Source organism: Capra hircus (assembly GCF_001704415.2).
Source record: "Capra hircus breed San Clemente chromosome X unlocalized genomic scaffold, ASM170441v1, whole genome shotgun sequence".
NCBI classification, from domain to species: domain Eukaryota; kingdom Metazoa; phylum Chordata; class Mammalia; order Artiodactyla; family Bovidae; genus Capra; species Capra hircus.
Window position 1 is genome coordinate 4,741,320 of NW_017189516.1, and position 21,334 is coordinate 4,762,653.

General features: G+C 36.4%; 1 protein-coding gene across 2 annotated transcripts in view; it reads right to left on the reverse strand.

Moving 5' to 3' along the window:
- The window catches only part of POF1B (premature ovarian failure, 1B), a 105,837-nt gene extending 85,433 nt beyond the window's left edge, over positions 1 to 20,404 (reverse strand). The window contains exons 1-2 of one of the 2 annotated variants that reach the window (XM_005700577.3): positions 20,305 to 20,404; positions 19,857 to 20,181 (exon numbers count right to left, since the gene is read on the reverse strand). In XM_005700577.3, the coding sequence (XP_005700634.1) occupies positions 19,857 to 20,141 (285 nt within the window). In that variant the 5' untranslated portion in view covers positions 20,142 to 20,181; positions 20,305 to 20,404. The remainder of the gene's footprint in view (positions 1 to 19,856; positions 20,182 to 20,304) is intronic. The other variant, XM_018043953.1, reaches the window with a different exon arrangement.
- Positions 20,405 to 21,334: the final 930 nt, after the last annotated feature.

Here is a 21,334-nt window from a genome sequence, read left to right on the forward strand (position 1 = left end):
CCAATAAAATTAGAAATGAAAATGGAGAGATCACAAGAGACAACACAGAAATACACAAGATCATATGAGACTACTATCAGCAATTATATGCCAATAAAATGGACAACTTGGACAGAACGGACAAATTCTTAGAAAAGTACAACTTTCCAAAACTGAACCAGGAAGAAATAGAAAATCTTAACAGACCCATCACAAGCACGGAAATTGAAACTGTAATCAGAAATCTTCCAGCAAACAAAAGCCAAGGTCCAGATGGCTTCACAGCTGAATTCTACCAAAGATTTAGATAAGCGCTAACACCTATCCTACTCAACCTCTTCCAGAAAACTGCAGAGCAACTTAAACTTCCAAACTCATTCTATGAGGCCACCATCACCCTAATACCAAAATCTGACAGAGATGCCACAAAAAAAGAAAACTACAGGCCAATATCACTGATGAACATAGATGCAAAAATCCTCAACAAAATTCTAGCAATCAGAATTCAACAACACATTAAAAAGATCATACACCATGACCAAGTGGGCTGTATCCCAGGGATGCAAGGATTCTTCAATATCCGCAAATCAATCAGTGTAATACACCACATTAACAAATTGAAAAATAAAAGCCATATGATTATCTCCATAGATGCAGAGAAAGCCTTTGACAAAATTCAACATCCATTTATGATAAAAACTCTCCAGAAAGCAGGAATAGAAGGAACATACCTCAACATAATAAAAGCTATCTATGACAAACCCACAGCAAACATTATCCTCAATGGTGAAAAATTGAAAGCATTTCCCCTAAAGTCAGGGACAAGACAAGGGTGCCCACTTTCACCACTACTATTCAACATAGTTTTGGAAGTTTTGGCCACAGCAATCAGAGCAGAAAAAGAATTTAAAGGAATTCAGATTGGAAAAGAAGCAAAACTCTCACTGTTTGCAGATGACATGATCCTCTACAGAGAAAACCCTAAAGACTCTATCAAAAAATTACTAGAGCTAATCAATGAATATAGTAAATTTGCAGGATATAAAATCAACACATAGAAATCCCTTGCATTCCTATACACTAATAATGAGAAATAGAAAGAAAAATTAAGGAAACAATTCCATTGACCATTGCAATGAAAAGAATAAAATACTTAGGAATATATCTACCTAAAGAAACTAAAGACCTATATATATATATAGAAAGCTATGAAACACTGGTGAAAAAAATCAAAAAGGACACTAATAGATGGAGAAATGTACCTTGTTCATGGATCGGAAAAATCAATATAGTGAAAACGAGTATACTACCGAAAGCAATCTATAGATTCAATGCAATCCCTATCAAGCTACCAACGGTATTTTTCACAGAGCTAGAACAAATAATTTCACAATTTGTATGGAAATACAAAAAACCTCAAATAGCTAAAGCAATCTTGAGAAAGGAGAATGGAACTGGAGGAATAAACCTGCCTGACTTCAGGCTCTACTACAAAGCTACAGTCATCAAGACAGTATGGTACTGGCACAAAGACAGAAATATAGATCAATGGAACAAAATAGAAAGCCCAGAGATAAATCCATGCACCTATGGACACCTTATCTTTGACAAAGGAGGCAAGAATATACAATGGTGAAAAGACAATCTTTTTAACAAGTGGTGCTGGGAAAACTGGTCAACCACTTGTAAAAGAATGAAACTAGACACCATACACAAAAATAAACTAAAAATGGTTTAAAGATCTAAATGTAAGACCAAAAACTATAAAACTCCTAGAGGAGAACATAGGTAAAATACTCTCTGATAAATCACAGAAGGATCCTCTATGACCCACCTCCCAGAGTAATGGACATAAAAGCAAAAATAAACAAATGGGACTTAATTAAAGTTAAAACCTTCTGCACAACAAAGGAAACTCTAAGCAAGGTGAAAAGAAAGCCTTCAGAATGGGAGAAAATAATAGCAAATGAAGCAATTGACAAATGACAAATCTCAAAAATATACAAGCAACTCCTACAGCTCAATTCCAGAGATATAAACAACCCAATCAAAAAAAAAAAAAAAGGGCCAAAGAACTACATAGACATTTCTCCAAAGAAGACGTACAGATGGCTAACAAACACATGGGGAACCCTCTTACACTGTTGGTGGGAATGCAAACTAGTACAGCCACTATGGAGTACAGTGTGGAGATTCCTTAAAAAACTGGAAATAGAACTGCCTTATGACCCAGCAATCCCTCTGCTGGGCATACACACCGAGGAAACCAGAATTGAAAGAGACACGTGTACCCCAATATTCATTGCAGCACTGTTTATAATAGCCAAGACATGGAAGTAACCTAGATGTCCATCAGCAGACAAATGGATAAGAAAGCTGTGGTACATATACACAATGGAGTATTACTCAACCATTAAAAAGAATACATTTGAATCAGTTCTAATGAGGTGGATGAAACTGGAGCCTATTATACAGAGTGAAGTAAGCCAGAAAGAAAAACACCAATACAGTATACGAACACATATATATGGAATTTAGAAAGATCATAATGATAACCCTGTATGTGAGACAGCAAAAGAGACACAGATGTATAGAACAGTCTTTTGGACTCTGTGGGAGAGGGAGAGGGTGGGATGATTTGGGAGCATGGCATTGAAGCATGTATAATATCGTATAAGAAATGAATCACCAATCCAGGTTCGATGCAGGATATAGGATGCTTGGGGCTGGTGCACTGGGATGACCCAGAGGGATGGTACAGGGAGGGGGGTGGGAGGTGGTTTCAGGATGGGGAACACGTATACACCTATGGCAGATTCATATTGATGTATCGCAAAACCAGTACAATATTGTAAATTAATTGGCCTCCAATTAAATAAATAAATTTAAATTAAAAAAATAAAAATAAAATATATGCAACAAGCCACAAAAGTTTACTGTATAGCACAGGGAACTATAGTAAATATCCTGTAATAACTTATAATGGAAAATAATTTCAAAAATATTATATGTATATATATATATAATTAAATCACACACACACAAAAAGACTTCTACTTTTTAAATTTAGTAATATTTATCTTTTTGCTAGTTTTTCTAAATACCCTTCAGTTCAGTTACTCAGTCATGTCCGACTCTGCCACCCCATGAATTGCAGCCTGCCAGGCCTGGGTCCATCACCAATTTCTGGAGTTTACCCAAACTCATGTCCATTGAATCGGTGATATCATCCAACCGTCTCATCCTCTGCCATCCCCTTCTCCTCCCTCCTTCAATCTTTCCCAGCATCAGGGTCTTTTCAAATGAGTCAGCTCTCCTCATCAGGTGGCCAAAGTATTTGGGTTTCAGCTTCAACATCTGTCCTTCCAATGAACACCCAGGATTGATCTCCTTTAGGATGGACTGGTTGGATCTCCTTGCAGTCCAAGGGACTCTCAAGAGTCTTCTCCAACGCCACAGTTTAAAAGCATCAATTCTTTGGCACTCAGCTTTCTTTATAGTCCAACTTTCACATCTATACATGACTACTGGAAAAACCATTGCCTTAAATATAGGGACTTTGTTGGCAAAGTAATGTCTCTGCTTTTTTATATGCTGTCTAGGTTGGTCATAACTTTCCTTCCAAGGAGTAAGCGTCTTTTAATTTCATGGCTGCAATCACCATCTGCAGTGACTTTGGAGCCCCCCAAAATAAAGTCAGCAGCCACTGTTTCTACTGTTTTCCCATCTATTTGCCATGAAGTGATGGGACCCGAAGAAGTATAAGAGAAAGAAAAATATAATCATAGTGAGACATATTAACATTTCTCTGGGAATATTTTATCAAGTGCAGAAAAAATAAGAATAGGAGCATCTTGAATGATGTCACTAATAGTTTAAACATAATGGATTTATATTTAATTAACTATATTAATCGTATCCTACACAAATACATTTTAAATTTTGTATCTCATACTTTCTTATTAGATGTCCATAAGGCTTATTTAACTTACATGCAGACTACATCATGAGAAACGTTGGGCAGGATGAAGCACAAGCTGAAATCAAGATTGCTGGGAGAAATATCAGTAACCTCAGATATGCAGATGACACCACTTTTATGGCAAAAAGTGAAGAAGAACTAAAGAGCCTCTTGAAGGAACTAAAAGAGGAGAGTGAAAAAGTTTGCTTAAAGCTCAACATTCAGAAAACCAAGATCATGGCATCTGGTCCCATCTTCTTTGTGAATTGTACCTTTTAGCATTAAAAATATTCATCTTTGTTTCATTTAAAATAAATAAATTTTTTAAAATAAAAGACAAGAAAAGAGAGGAGAAAATTCTAGAAAGAAAATTAAATTTCGAATGAGAAAGAAAATATTTAAAAGCATCAGAAATGTAATAAAGTATTCAATACTCTTAGGTAGTACTCTAAGACAGCAAATTGTTAAAATAAGCTATTGGCATCTAAAAAAAACAGATCAGTCTGCTTTTGAGGTATTATTTCTCTACATCCTTTAATTGTTCATACCTAAATGAGAGATGGGAAACTAGTCATCTTAGGGAGAATTCGTGAGTCAGAAAACATGTATTTTATTTCTGTATGTTAAAATAGCTATTAATTTAGAGTTTAAAAATCACATGAAATGCAAATAGTGCTGATTTCTTACTTACCTCAGTGAAATGGCTTCTGAATATTTCAGTGCAGTGGAGATAAAAAGGAAAGCAGAAGCTGGAGAGGTGTTATTTTCTTTAAGGTTAGAAGGGAAACTTTAAAATCTTAAAACATACTCTGAATTCCCATTCATGGAACACTGCTTTGTCTTGGCAAAGGGACTTGAGTAACTCAATGAAGCTATGAGGCATGACATGCAGGGCCATCCAAGATGGATAGGTCCTAGTCAGGAGTTCTGAAAAAATGGCCCACTGGAGGACAGAATGGCAAACCACTCCAGTATTCTTGCCATGAGAACACCATGAACAGTATGAAAAGGCAAAAAGATAGAACACCGGAAGATGAGACCTAAGGTCAGAAGGTGTTCAATATGCTACTGGGGAAGAGCGGAGGGAAATTACAAACAGCTCGAGAAAGAATGAAGCATCTAAGTCAAAGTGGAAACAATGATCAGTTGTGGATGAATGTTAGGTCCATGAATCAAGGTAAATTGGAAGTGGTCAAATAGGAGATGGCAAGAGTGAACATCAACATCTTAGAAGTGAGTAAACTAAAATGGATGGTGGTGGTGGTTTAGTTGCTAAGTCATGTCTGACTCTTGTGAACTCCCTGGACTGTAGCCTGCTAGGCTCTTCTGTCCATGAGATTCTCCAGGCAAGAATACTGGAGTGGGTTGCCATTTCCTTTTCCAGGGGATTTTCCTGACCCAGGAATCGAACCCAGGTCTCCTACACTGCAGGCAGATTCTTTACAAACTGAGCTATGAGGGAAACCCAAAATGGATGGGAATGGGCAAAATTTAATTCAGATGACCATTATATCTACTACTGTGAACAAAAATCCATTAGAAGAAATGGAGTAGCCCTCAGAGTCAACAAGAGTCTGAAATGTAGTACTTGGATGCAATCTCAAAAATGACAGAATGAGATTGGTTTGTTTCCATGGCAAAACATTCAACATCACAGTAATCCAAGTCTATGCTCCAACTATCAATGCCAAAGAAGCTGAAGTTACCTGGTTCTATGAAGACCCAAAACATCTTCTAGAACTAATATTAAAAAAAAGATATCCTTCTCATCATGTGTGTGAAGTCGCTCAGTGGTGTCCGATTCTTTGTGACACCATGGACTGTAGCCCACCAGGCTCCTCTGTCCATGGTATTCTCTAGGCAAGAATACTGGAGTGGGTTGACATTTCCTTCTCCAGGGGATCTTCTCAACCCAGGGATCAACCTGTATCTCCTGCATTGCAGGCAGATGCTTTATCCTTTGAGCCACCAGGGAAGACTTTTCATCATATGGGATTGTAATGCAGAAGTAGAAGTCAAGAGATACCTGGAGTAACAGGCAAGTTTGGCCTTAGAGTATAAAATGAAGCAGGGCAAAGGCTAATACAGTCTTCTCAAGAGAACACACTAGTCATAACAAACACCCTCTTTCAACAACCCAAGAGATGACTCTACATATGGACATCACCAGATGGTCAATATTGAAATCGGATTGACTATATTTTTTGCAGCCAAAGATGGAGAAGCTCTATACAGGCAGTAAAAACAAGACCTGAAGCCAACTGTGGCGTAGATCATAAGTGCCTTATGGCAAAATGCAGGCTTAAACTGAGAAAGTAGGGAAAACCACTAGGCAATTCAGGTATGACCTAAATCAAATCCCTTATGATTATAGAGTGGAGGTGACAAATAAGGGATTAGATCTGGTAGACAGAGTGTCTGAAGAACAAAGGACAGAGGTTCCTAACATTGTACAGGAGTCATTGACCAAAAGCATCCCCAAGAAAAAGAAATGCAAGAAGTCAAAATGGTTGTCTGAAGAGGCTTTATAAATAGCTGAGGAAAGAAGAAAAGTGAAAGGCAAGGGAGAAAGGGAAAAATATACTCAACTGAATGCAGAGTTCCATAGTACAGCAAGAAGAGTTAAGAAGGCCTTCTTAAATGAACACTGCAAAGAAATAGAGGAAAACAATAGAATGGGAAAGACTAGATATTTCTTCAAGAAAACTGGAGATATCAAAATAACATATCATGTAAAAATGGGCACAATAAAGGACAGAAACAATAAAGACCTAATAGAAGCAGAAGAGATTAAGTAGAGGTGGCAAGAATACACAGAACTATATTAAAAAGTTCTTAATGACCCAGATAACCACAATGGTGTGATCATTCACCTAGAGCCAAACATCCTGGAGTGTTAAGTCAAGTGGGCCTTAGCTTCCTAAGTATTACTACGAGCAACACTAGTGGACATGATGGAATCCCAGTTCAATTATTTAAAATCCTAAAAGATGATGCTGCAAATTAGGAAAACTCAGCAGTGATCACAGGACTGGAAAAGGTTAGTTTTCATTTCAATCCCAAAGAAAGGCAATGCCAAAGAATGTTCAAACTACTGCACGATTGTACTCATTTCACATGCTAGCGTGATAGTGCTCAAAATCCTTCAAGCTAGGCTTCAACAGTACATGAACCAATAATTTCCACATGTACAAGCTGGGTCTCGAAGAGGAGAGGAACCAGAGATCAAATTGGCAAAATCTGTTCGATCATAGAGAAAGCAAATGTATTCCAGACAAACACCTACTTCTGCTTTATCAACTACGTGGAAGCCTTTGAATGTAGATCACAACAAACTGTGGAAAATTCTTAAATAGATGAGAACATCAGACCATCTTACCTATCTCCTGAGAAACCTGTATGGGAGGTATGAAGCAACAGTTAGAACTGGACATGGAACAACAGACTGGTTCCAGATTGAGAAAGGAGTACAACAAGGCTGCATATTGTCACCCTGCTTATTTAACTTATATGCAGACTACATCATTGGAAAAGACCCTGATGCTAGGAAAGATTGAAGGCAGGAGGAGAAGGGGATGACAGAGGATGAGATGGTTGGATTTCATCACCAACTTGATGGACATGAATTTGAGTAAGCTCTGGGAGTTGGTGATGGACAGGGAAGCCTGGTGTGCTGCAGTCCATGGGGTCACAAAGAGTTGGACACAACTGAATGACTGAACTGACTAACTGACTGAGAGACATCATTCAAAATGCTGGGCTGGATGAACCACAAGCTGGAATTTAGATTGCCTAGAGAAATATCAACAACCTTAGATATTCAGGTGATACCACTCTAATGGCAGAAAGTGAAGAGGAACTAGAGAGTCTCTTGATGAGGGTGAAGGAGGAGAGAGAAAATGCCAGCTTAAAACTCAACATTCAAAACACTAAGATCATGGCATCCGGTCCCATCACTTCTTGCAAATAGAAAATGAAAAAGTGGAAGCATTTACATGTTTTATTTTCTTGGCTCCAAAATCACATCAGACGGTAACTGCAGCCATGAAATTAAAAAAGCGTTATTCCTTGGAAGGAAAGCTATGATAAACCAAGACAGTGTGTTCATTGCAGCACTGTTTATAATAGCCAGGACATGGAAACAACCTAGATGTCCATCAGCAGATGAATGGATAAGAAAGCTGTGGTACATATACACAATGGAGTATTACTCAGCCGTTAAAAAGAATTCATTTGAATCAGTTCTGATGAGATGGATGAAACTGGAGCTGATTATACAGAGTGAAGTAAGCCAGAAAGAAAAACACCAATACAGTATACTAACACATATATATGGAATTTAGAAAGATGGCAATGACGACCCTGTATGCAAAAAAGCAAAAAAGACACAGAGGTGTATAATGGACTTTTGGACTCAGAGGGAGAGGGAGAGGGTGGGATGATTTGGGAGAATGGCATTGTAACATGTATACTATCATGTAAGAATTGAATCACCAGTCTATGTCCGATGCAGGATATAGCATGCTTGGGGCTTGTGCACGGTGATGACCCAGAGAGATGTTATGGGGAGGGAGGTGGGAGGGGGGTTCATGTTTGGGAATGCATGTACACCCGTGGTGGATTCAGGTCAATGTATGGCAAAACCAATACAGTATTGTAAAGTAAAATAAAGTAAAAATTAAAATTAAAAAAAAAAAAAAGAAAGCAGAGATATCACCTTGCCAACAAAGGTCCATGAGGTGAAAGCTGTGGTTTTTCCAGTAGTCATGTACAGATATGAGACTTGGACCATAAAGAAGGTTGACCACTGAAGAACTGATGGTTTTGAACTGTGGTGCTAAAGAAGATTCTCGAGTCTCTTGGACTGCAAGATGATGAAATCAGTCAATCTAAAGGAAATCAACCCAGAATATTCATTGGAAGGGTTGATGTTGAAGCTGAAACTCCAATACTTTGGCCACCTGATGAGAAGAATTGGCTCATTCAAAAAGACTCTGATGCTGGGAAAAATTGAAGACAAAAGGAGACGGGGGTGGCAGAGGATGAGATGGTTGGATGGCATCACCAACTCAATGGATATGAGTTTGAGCAAACTCTGGGACATAGTTTAGAGCAGTGGAGCCTGGCATGCTGCATGCAGTCCATGAGGTGGCAAATCATTCACGACCTAACAACTGAACAACAATATAAGGGAAACCTTAAAAAGTTAAAACACACTCTAAATTCCAGGATTATTTCAGGGCAACACCTTGAAAGTCAGAACAAAATCTACTTTGTCTCCTAATATATTTTTGATACTTTCCCCTCTGATAACAAAACATTAGAATGGAAAAAATACAGTATTGGTAACTATGAAATGATCTGCTGAAACTAAAAAAAATATTAACTTGTTTTAACTAAAAATTTAATATCTGACCAAGGTTAATTAAGGGAGATCACTGATAAAGAGCTGATATTTAAACTCAGGGCATTCATTAACTAGCTTTTCTAAATTGGACAAGTTATTTTGAGCTGTTTACACTTCAATTTTTTATTTGTACAACAAATAATACCCAATGTATGTTTTCATTTGTACACTGTGCAATTTGCACAATAGATGGAATAAAGCTTTTTCTATTTATTTTTTGGAGTTCTAATAAGTAATGTATATAAAATTTTTGAAAAAAAATATAGCATCTATTAATATGAGGCATTATTTTTAATAGATTGGTAACATATGTAACTAAGATATTTGTTCATTACTTGTTATGTAGTGGTAATGAAAGAGACAGAAAAGACAGAATACACTTTCTACCCTCACCAAAGTTATAATCAGTTAGGGGTAAATAACAATAAAGTATAATATCATAAGAGCTACAAGGAACTTACTCTGGGAGCTTCCATGGCTAAGAGGTAACTTCAGCCTGGGACAACTTAAGATTTCATCACAGGTTACACTTCAGGAAAACTTCTTGAAAAATTACTATAATTTCAACATATCTAGATTGGTGAGAATAGAGAATAGGGGCATTTCAAGTGTAAGAGTATCATGCACAAAGACATAGTTGTGGAAAAGGAGGGGCTATATTTAAAGAACAATAATTTACATTTTGGCTGAAACATAGAACAATAGAAGAGGGGTTCCCAGAAGTAAGGTCCCTGAGAGCCAAATAATTGGAGGGCTTTGAAAGTCAGACTAAGAAATTCCTAGACACTGAGTGTCATTGAAGTTTTATTGAGCAGTAGAGTAATATGAGGTGTTTATAGAGAATTTAAATAGCTAAAATATTCTTAGGTGCAATAGAGTTTGTGAAGATTTTAAAATAATTTTATTCAGAGATGTATACATCCAAGCTGAAGTCTATGCTAAGGAGAAATGGGTAAATACTATGTTTGAAGATAAAAATATTTCCTTGGAGAGTTCTAAATGTATTTTCATATGTGGATGAGTACTGAACAGTAGTAGTAGTTTTTATGAAACAATCTCAGGGCACATAACCGATATGCTAAACCAATTACAAGGTCATTGAGTAAGATTCAGTAAATAAAAACATTTCCCTTAAATATACAGGAGAGATAGAAAGAATATTTCTATAAGCAGTGTAATTAACAGCTCTAAGTTAATTTGGTTAAAGGAAGAATCACAACAATATTCCAGGGAAATTACATGACAAATCAGAATGACAAACCCTTCAATAACATTTGGCATATTAAATAATGATAAATATTTGTTCAAAAGGAAAAAGTTTTAACTAAATATAAACAAGTCAAATCCAGATGCTTAATAAAATCCAAGAACTAAAATAGAAAACTGATTGACTTATTAAATAGCTTTCTTCTATTTCTGTGTTGTTCATGTTTTTAAAGAGGCAATTTGTTCCCTACTTTCCATTTTCAATTCAAAGAGAGGGCATTGAGGAGTGAAATCTACAAAACAGTGCCAGTCATGTATCTTATTAAAACCACTGCTGACAGCCACATTCAGGAATTTTTGTGTCATAATCACAAAGAGAGGGGAGAGAGGAGAGGAAGTATTTGAAGTTTCATTCTATTCCCCAAAACACTTTTTTTTTTTTGGATTGACTTTGAGTTTTGATTAAAAAAAAAAAAAAAAAAAAAAAAAAACCTCAACCATCAACAAGTGTATAGTCCATGGTGGAGGGGAATAAGAAATAAAGAAATAATATACTACTCAGTATTATGCTATCTTACAATACTTTAGCTAAATGATGAAAAGTGATACTGGATTTAAAAGGAGACCACACCTGGAATGGAGGTTGGGGTGGAGTACTACATTGAGGAGAGAGTAAGAAGATCCAGGGTTGAAGATGTTTTGGTGGAAGAAGACTTTCCAAATGCATATTGATGGATAGGTAGGAATCCAACAGAAATGTGAGGGAAGGGTAGATGTTGCCAGAGCAGGCAATGGAATGAACAAACGAAGGGGTCAGAGGGAAGCAAAATGTTCAAGAAGCAGACAGCAGTGAAGTGCATCTGGAATACAAGACGTAAGGAGGTGGGTAGTGACAGATAAGACTACAAAAAAGGGGTGAGGCTGTCCTAAAGAGTGTCTTTAATAACATCAAAGTCTAGGAGTTTGACCTAACTTGGGAACTCGATTATCAAAGTTTTTAAAAAGATTCTAAATTGCAAATTAAATGCCATTTTATTGCTGAGTTAATATATTCCATAAAAAATTACAAGCCAACATTATTTGTTCATGATACTTCTATCAAAGCATTTATGAGTTTTTAAATAACTAAAATTTAATCAACTTATTACCCATTGCTGGAGGTTTATATGTTTTGATACAAAGCAATCAATAAAATTTATGAGAGAAATGTAAAAAAGAATTCTGGACAGTAACAAAATATATCTGCCTCCTTGGTAAACAACATGATGTTTTAAAAGCATTGACATGTTTATTGACATTATTTATTTATGCCCTGGATTGTGTCCCCAAAAATTTCGGGTGGTTCATAATGGAGTACATACAGGAAAATGATCATGAAGCATATACAGGAATCAGGTATCAGAGACAGTAAAACACAGATAAGAGTCAAATGTGTAGACCAGGAATATCCAGTATAACATGGTGGTGATAAGCATAGACTGGAAACTAGACTGTTTAGATTTAAATCCCAAAAAAGAAAAAAAAGGAAAGAAAGAAATCCCCAAAAAGAGGGGATATATGTATACATATAGCTGATTCACTGTGCTGTACAGTAGAAAGTAACACAACACTGTAAAGCAATTATACTTCAATATGTTTTTTAATATTCAAACCCCAGTTCTACCACATACTAGCCGTATGAACTTGAGCAAGTCTCATAGCACCCCTGTGCCTTGGTTATCTCATCTGTAAAAATGGAAATGATATTTGAACTTTACTTGCTATTGTTCAGTTGCTAAGTTGCAGTCACTGAGCTGCAACACACCAGACTCCTCTATCCTTCACTATCTCTCAGAGTTTGCTCAAACTCATGCCCATTGAGTCAGTGATGCCATTCAACCATCTCATCCTCTGTCGCCCCTTTCTTCTTTTGCCTTCAATCTTTCCCAGCGTTGGAGTCTTTTCCAATGAGTCAGCTCTTCACATCAGGTAGCCAAAGTATTGGAACTTCAGCTTCAGGATCAGTTCTTCCAATGAATATTCAGGGTTTATTTCCTTTAGTAATGACTGGTTTGATCTTGCAGTTCAAGGGACTCTCGAGTCCTCTCCACCACTATCTGAAAGTATCAATTCTTCTGTGCTTAGCCTTCTTTATGGTCCAACTCTCAGATCCATACATGACTATTGGAAAAAGCATAGCTTTGATTATATGGACCTTTGTCAGAAAAATGATGTCTCTGCTTTTTAATAAGCTAAGTTTGTCATAGCTTTTCTTCCAAGGAGCAAGTGTCTTTTAATTTCATGGTTGCAGTCACCACCCACAGTGATTTTGGAGCCCAAGAAAATAAAGTCTGTCACTGTTTCTATTTTTCCCCATCTATTTGCATGAAGCGATGGCACCAGATACCATGATCTTAGTTTACTTTACTTACTAAGGTTTAAAATTAATTCAATAAGCTAAGAGAGATAGGAAGTTCCAGAGAGGCTATGAAACCCAGATCATGTGCTAAAGAAAGAAAGATGCATTTTGATTGAGGGGGGTTATTTTTTCATCTTTTTTCCTCTTAAATATTTACTGGACTTCCTTGGTGGTTCAGTGGTTAGGAATCTGCCTGCCAGTGCAGAGGACACAGGTCAGTCCCTGGTCTAGTAAGATTCCACATGCCATGCTGTGGAGCAATGAGGCCGGTGCACCACAACTACTGAGCCCACACTCTAGATGCCACACACCACAACTAGAGAAAGCCTGCACACAGCAATGAAGACCCAGTACAGCCAAAAAATTAATAAATAAATAATTTTTAAAATTTTTCTCTCAAAAAGTAAGGTTCTGGGGAAATTATATAAAAGATAGATACAGTCAGCCCTCCATATCCATGGCTTCTGCATCTGCAAATTCAACCAACAGAGGACTGAAAATATTAGAAAAATAAAAATCTGGAAAGCTTCAAAAAGCAAAACTTGAATTTGATGTGTTCTGACAACTATTTATACAGCATTTATATTGTATTTACAGATCTAAAGATGATTTAAAATACATGGAATGCTATGCATAGGTTATACGTAAATACTAGGCCATTTTACATAAGATATTTGAGCATCTGTGGATTTTGGTATCTGGAGCGGGGATCCAGGTACCAATCCCCCTTGGATAACAAAGGATGACTGTATATACATATATAAATAAAAATATTTCATTTCACCTTTTAAAGAAGGTTCATGAATTTAATTCTCCTTCTACTGAAATAGTCTTTCTAAACATATACTTTGAAAGTTCATGGCTTCATACTCTGTTTCATTCCTATGTGTCCATTAAAGCTGATCAGGTACACTGGCAGCAGTTTGATAGCACATCAGCACCACCATGAATTTCTTTGAATGTGAGGATTTTAGATATATTTTTATATTTTAATGAGTAGCTTGAATATATATATATATATATATCTGCAGTGTCCAGTAGAACTCTCTGCAGTGGTGGAAATACCTTATATATTTGCTGTACAGATAGTAGTCATTAGCCACCTGTGGCTGTTGAGCACTTAAACGTGGCTATTGTGACTGAGGAACTGAATAATTAGTTTTAATTTTAATTAATTTAAATTTGAAAAGAAAAAGAAAGAAAGTGAAGTCACTCAGTTGTGTCCGACTCTTTGTGACCCCTATGGACTGTAGCCTACCAGGCTCCTCAGTCCATGGAAATTTTTCAGGCAAGAGTACTGGAGTGGGTTGCCATTTCCTTCTCCAGGGTATCTTCCCGACCCAGGGATCAAACCCAGGTCTCGAGCATTGAAGGCATACATTTTACCGTCTGAGCCACCAGGGAAGCTCATATTTATGATAGACTATTCATATATTATTTAATTTATTATTGTATTTTATCTGTGCAGCTAGTGGTTTTTGTTGGCTCTATTTTTATAAATCAATAATATGAATGGAAAGAATTATAAAGTGATAACTCTGTGCTGGACACCTTCACGTGTTCTCATTTGATACTCATTACAACTCTGCTTGCTTCCCTGGTGGCTCAGATGGTAAAGTGCCTGTGTGCAATGCAGGAGACCTGGGTTTGATCCCTGAGTTGGGAAGACCCCTGGGTTGGGAAGCTACTTATTTGTAGCTCTCCCTAAGACATTACACATAGATTCACTTGTACAGGCATTTTCTCCACACAATGTTCTCTGTGACTGATCTTTAGGCTCCACAAAATATAAACATCTTTAGTCAATACCTATTGGCTTTTATTTTCCTATTGATAGGTCCTATCAAATAGTTCAAGACTTTGGTGCAATCAGTGCACAAAGGAGAGACAGCAAGACTGTTGGGATGAGAATTAAATAAAAATCACATACATAGTACAGGACTTTGTTTGCTAAATATTGGAAACTTGTTGAACACAACTCTTTAATGTTACCTAATTTGAATTTTAAAACTTTACTTAAAATTAATAAGTAATACACTGTTCCAAGAAAGAAAACCATGGGAGCCTTATAGGTGCTTCAGTTTTAATGACTATGAGAATCACTGACTGTAATAATGGTGACTGAACAGTTTCAAAAGAAGTAGTATCTTTAAAAACCACCTGACATTTATGCTGACAGAATTTTCCAAGGCAAACCGCCATTTGAATAAATTTTCTGAATAGTATGGGAGATGCTTTACCTAGAACCTTTTAAAGCCAGTAACATGGTTAAACACCTGCCTTAGGTTATTGTTGAGATGCTGTTCTGAACTTTGTACAGAAAGAAACAGGTTAAGTTGTAATGATCTCTCCTTAGATGAAACAAACACTTCCTCAATCTAGGATAAAATTTGTGATTCTGTCCCATGTAAAGAAAGCTATAGAATGTAAGGGTAATGGAACTCCTTCCTCTCACCACTTCCCTCCAAGGAAACCCTCTCACTCAAGAGACCCATTCTTGGATTCTTTCTCTTTTACTGAAGGAAAAACTAGGAAAGAAAATAAAGTATCCAGTCACTTTGCAGTGCATGATTTTGTTTTTAAGAATTAGAAATGTATCTGTTCCATTGGAAGTAAAAAAGGGATGCTATTAAGATGGCTTCTGTTGTGAAGAAAATGTTAGCTCAAATATACTTGTTTAGAAAGGTTTTCACTTTTAAATAGGGTTTAAGAGCATGGCAAATCTTGCAGTTATTTTACCAAGAATTTTCAAGAAAAAAAAAATTGAATCACAACAGTTAAAACAAAGTTCACCTCCCTCCCCATTTCCCCCACCACCTTCACACACACACACACACACACACACACACACACACACACACACACAATTATAGCTTGTTAGTGCTATTGACTGAAAACAGGCCCAGCAATTTATCAGACTTCCCTTAAACAAAAGACAATTGGCAAGGGCATTTTCACCTAGCAATTAGTTGCACTCAATTTCTATAGCTTCATTTAATTATAAGCACAAAAGGGATGACTAAAGCTGAAAACTCAGGGTTCTTTATCCTATGACCTTATTCATTTTTCAGGCAACCTACTTCCTTGAACAATCATTCACTTTAGTGACCACGCCTTTGAACAACAATTTATCAAAACAACACACCCATCCCCACAGAACAGGAAAATTTTCTGATAGTGTACAGAAATCCTGGCATAGTAAAGGAGCTATCAACAATCTTTGTAACCAAAGAAAAAGAAAAAAGATCATGTAAACAAAGAAAAGCCCAAGCTGAATAATTCTGAGAGCAGAGATCATTCATAAACTTATATTCTTCCCCAGGTTGCTTTCTGGAGTTAAATTTTGTTGCGAGCTTAAAATTTAAAAGAATGGTCATCCGTATAACACAATCTCTAAGAGGTCTCTTCTTCCATTAGAACATTTTATTCAGTAAAATATTGATGGCTAAAGCACACACTCATATTTTAAAATGAAATATAGACATACAGAACACCTACAGACTAGATCATGTATGCATGCATGAATGCTAAGTTGCTTCCGTCTTGTTCGACTCTTTGTGACCCTATGGAATGTAGCTGGCCAGGCTTCTTTGTCCATGAGATTCTCCAGGCAAGAATACTGGAGTGGGTTGCCATGCCCTCCTCCAGGGGATCTTCCCGACTCAGGGATCAAACCCACATCTGTTATGTCTTCTGCATTGACAGCAGGTTCTTTACCACTAGCACCACCTAGGAAGCCCCCAGATCATGTTTTTCTGTCCTCAATATGGACTCTCCCTAGATAAGCAAATGGTTATTTAGATAATCATAGTGCTTCTTACATAACAGGCACTTAATAAATATGTGCTCAATGAATGATGGATATTAAGAATATTTTATTTTGATCAATTTCTCTGTTATAACAGAACTGTTCTGTATGCATGGAAAATAACTTGAACATCATAAAAAGCTGAAATTAATGAAAGAGAAATATTCATGTCCAATGTGTATTAATATCAATGCTGTTCATTTGAGGCAGCATTTCATTTTGAATTAATGATGGGTGTTTAACATTCAGGCTTTTTAAAAGGTTGAGCCAAAAGGTTTTTGTTCTCTTTAGTTTCATGTAGTTTCTAGAACATCATTTATTTATAAGACTACATTCAGTTCTAAAATTCACCTATGACATTGATTATACCTGCTTCTAATTCTTCCAGTTCATATGACTAAACTTAGTAATTTTAATTCTATCATCAATTTAGATAATTTCACCCGCAACTGGTTTCTATATTCAATTTTCTCTGAGAAACATTCTATCAGTCAGAAAAAATAATACTGAGAGAATCATAAAATATATCTAATCAATTGTAGACAAGAAACAAAGAAACATTATATCTGGAGAAATTTAAAATATGTTTATGTCTATAAACACTATTTTAGTTCATAAGAAAGCAATAAAGGAAAAACATGTGCTAAAAAGCCAGAAATAGAAAATACTAAAGTGCTGCACAAAGCATTTGTTTAAATCTAAAATGTCTACTACACAAACTAAAAAAGAAAAGCAGTGCAATATCATTTCAGTTTCTCAAAGAGATCATATTTTACTACTGGCAATGATATATATTTTTAATCTTATGAATTCTTTTAATATCATCCAAACACAAAAATGCTAAAAACAATTAAAGTAAAAGTTTAATTGAATTCATGATAACCAATCCATTTTCCTAGCTGCCATGATCACAAACTCGAGCATCAGAATAATTGCTATATACCAACTCAAAATATCTTTGAAACATGGCATATTAAGGAGAGAATTTTAAAAATAAAGCTAAATGAAAAAGGTATTAAGTAATGTGTACTTCTTGCTTGTGCTAGGCATGGTATATAATAAACCTGCTACTACATCTTACCCATTTCATTAACATGAAGGTAATTTCAGATCAATTTTAGGTCTTAACTTATACAATGCCATCCTGCCACTAAACAGAGAGAAAGTAAATAAAATAATAGTTTCTTAGTCACATTCTTTGTGACAGCTATCTTAAAGCTTTCTTGCCAAATTATCTTTTTGTAGATTTATGAATACCCTTTGATATGTAACTCATTTTGAAATTTTACCCCCCTCTTCCTCACCCAGCCCTTTTCTTTCTTGTCAACTGTAAATAACTTCAGACTTCACCTTCTATTCCAATCTCTTTTCCCAGTTTCTGTGGTGATACTTTCTGTCCTTAAGGCTCTTTGTAAATTCCTTTGGGGAACTACATTTCAGGATGGATCTAGTCCTATGAGGATCACTTAGCAAATATCTGGTAGAAAGAAGGTGATCCTTGTAAAAAGCTCAACCAGCATGGTCCAGGTTTATTTAAAAGGAAAGTTGAACTATGGAGTATACAATAAAGTGTGACCCTAAAAGCTCTTCTGTGGTCAATGTTTATAACTTGCCAAATTTCAGCTTTAATTTTTTTTTCCTATTTATTTTTCTTTTAGTAGGAAATTGATAAGAGGTTAATAATAATGTCAGGGTAATTTTAGTATACCCATGATAATGGTAACCTGCTGTTTCCAACCTTTGCATTGTTTTGAGGCTACTCAGGAACATAGGTGACAGCTACTATTGTTGTTCATTAACATCCTAATGCTTAATATTGGAATGCACATTTGCATTATTATTATCACAAACTAGTAGTTTTGACTTTTTATTTTTCTTCCCTTTGACTTCAATGCAGGTGGCATTTTTCTCAAATAGGTAATTATTGCCAGTAAATGCTTGAGTTTTTCTTCTTAATGTTCCCCTCAATTTAAGCTAGGAGTGAAGTAAAACAGTAAAATTGTGGCCCTTATAGTTGTTCACTTACCTATATCTTTAAAAAATTCTTTTTAAAACAGCTTTATTATATCCCTTATACATGTTGCTTCATATCCAACTTAAAATTGTTATTTTGGGGAAAATAATCCATATTATTCCAAATCAGCATGACAATGCAGCATAGGATATCATTCCAAAGGTTACTTTCTGAGCTGTACTTTTTGATACAGTACTACTTATATCTTGAAGCATAATTTCAGTTTGGACAGAAGTTTCCAGAAAGCTTTAAGGCATGCAAATTTAATGTAAAGACAGTCAAAAATGAAAACAGACATAAAGCTGTTATTTTTATATTGTCTTTCACTGTTCTTTCACATTCATTGGCAAGATTATTAGCACAGATACTAAACTAACCCCTTTAAAAACAAATTTATTTTATTTTAAAGGGTGTCTTAGGCTTCCACTATTTTTAGCTTTCATATAACAACTGCTTATATCTTGCCTTCCTCAATTCTATATTCACTTTCAATATTCCTTCCACTAAGACATAAATTATCCACCTTGACTATACAAGAACCAGTGTGTCATTATCAGAAGACTAAACGTATATAAGAATTCAAATAGACATTTGTGCCTGTCACTTATCCTGGAGCAGTATACTATTTGCTAAACACAAATAACTGCTTGTCACTCCGTACATACCATTTTCCCTGCACCACCATATTTGATTTTTTAAAAAAGCTGTTTACTTTGGATATGAAGTGAACCAGTGAGAATTTATTTTATAAAAAGTTGAGGATTGCTTTATGGTAGGAGTAAAAGAATACCTCAGATTAGATATTCCAATCTAATTCCACAAAAATGAGCCATCTTATATTCTAGTTAGATTGTGAAAATCATTGAAACTGATAAACAAATGGCTACAAGCATTAGTAAACTGATAAACAAATGGCTACAGCACTAGAAAAGGACAGCCAGGAGATGGAATTTGGAAGACCTTATATTGCATATAAAAGTGCAATCCAAGAGATAATATTCTGTAGAATAGAGCCAGAGAAGCAGGAAGAAAATAAATGAGTTTGACATTTCCCCCTCTTTGACATAGCTGCCTTTGTGGTACCTGGGAATGGTCACTCCAAACCAAGCTTTGGTAGGAGGAGGCAGTTTTGAGAGGGGAGAGCACTTCTCCTGAGCCGACAGGGTCCAAAGCCTGAACCACCTTGTTCATGGGCCCACTGTAAGTCCTCACTCGCTGGTACACTACAGTTTTTTCTGGAGGCTGCTGGGCTTGGCTTGACTGACGGTAACAGTGGTAATGCTGGGGCTGGCATGGCAGCACCTCTTGGGACTGCTGAGTCCCACAGCTGCTGCTGCTCATCTCACTCCAATAACTTGAGCTCATCATCTTCCCAGTGGTCTGCAAGGTAATCCCCAAGATGTTCTCCCTAAGGAACAAACAGAGAGAGATCATGAAAGAAAGGGGCAGGAAAACAGACAGGCAGGCACATGTTGAAACCTTTTATTAACCACTGCGGCCTATTCTGGTGCCAACAAGAGACTAGAGTTACCTGAGCAGCAGCAGAAGCAGGTCAGGCAGCTGCAGAGGAGGCAGCAAAGTAGTCGAGTGCAAAAGCAAAGTGGAGCCACCCCAGTGAGATTGCTCCAGGAAATAGTACTGCCACGCCCCTGAGGGGCGGAATCACCAGGCAGGTTTACCTGCCAGGAGAGGCCCTGCTTCCCTACGGAGATAGCTACAAGGCCGCTCAGTAGGCTAGGAAGTCTAGGAAGAGCAGGAATGTGGAATTTCAGGGCTAAAGTCAGAGCTTCCAAATTCCACTGTCTTGGAAATTCACTTGAACTGTAAATAGGCAAAGACATATCCATGCCAAATTTACTACAGAAAAAAAGTCACAGAAGTCACATGAAGGTGACTTTCCCATGGTTCTTAACCTTAGGAAAGCTAATTACAAGCATGAATATTACCATCCCAGAGTCTCAGACCAAAATAAGGGATATTAGCATAGGCACCATACTAGTTTTTCCAGATAAATTTGCATTCTTTGTAAAACCCAGCTGGTAACTGCAGTTAAGGGGGATTGCTGCGGGGTCTCCTTCTAGTAACTCTCTCTAATTTTGGACCTGTTTAATTTGCTCCAGGCCTCATGTGGCTTCCTAATTTAAATTGAGGAAGATTTGTCTAAATGATGATATCTGTCAAGAAAAATCTAACCAGTACATAAATGCTTTGCATTTTAGCATTTATATATTGTTTTGCATTTTTAATATAAATTTATTTATTTTAATTGGAGGTTAATTACTTTACAATATTATATTGGTTTTGCCATACATCAACATGATGTATAAAACAGTTTTTTGTTTTGCATTTTTACAAAGAACTGTATCCTGACTTTATGCTTTTTAAATATCTAGTTCTTAAGGGAGCTGCAAGTCTTAAGAGGTGCCTTAATTGATACAATGAGATTTAAATATCCTTAGCACTTATATTTATCACTACTTGAAATCACAATCATATTGCCTACTTATCCACCAGATTTTGCCTTGCAAGATATTTCAGCACTACAGAATTCTAGAATACTC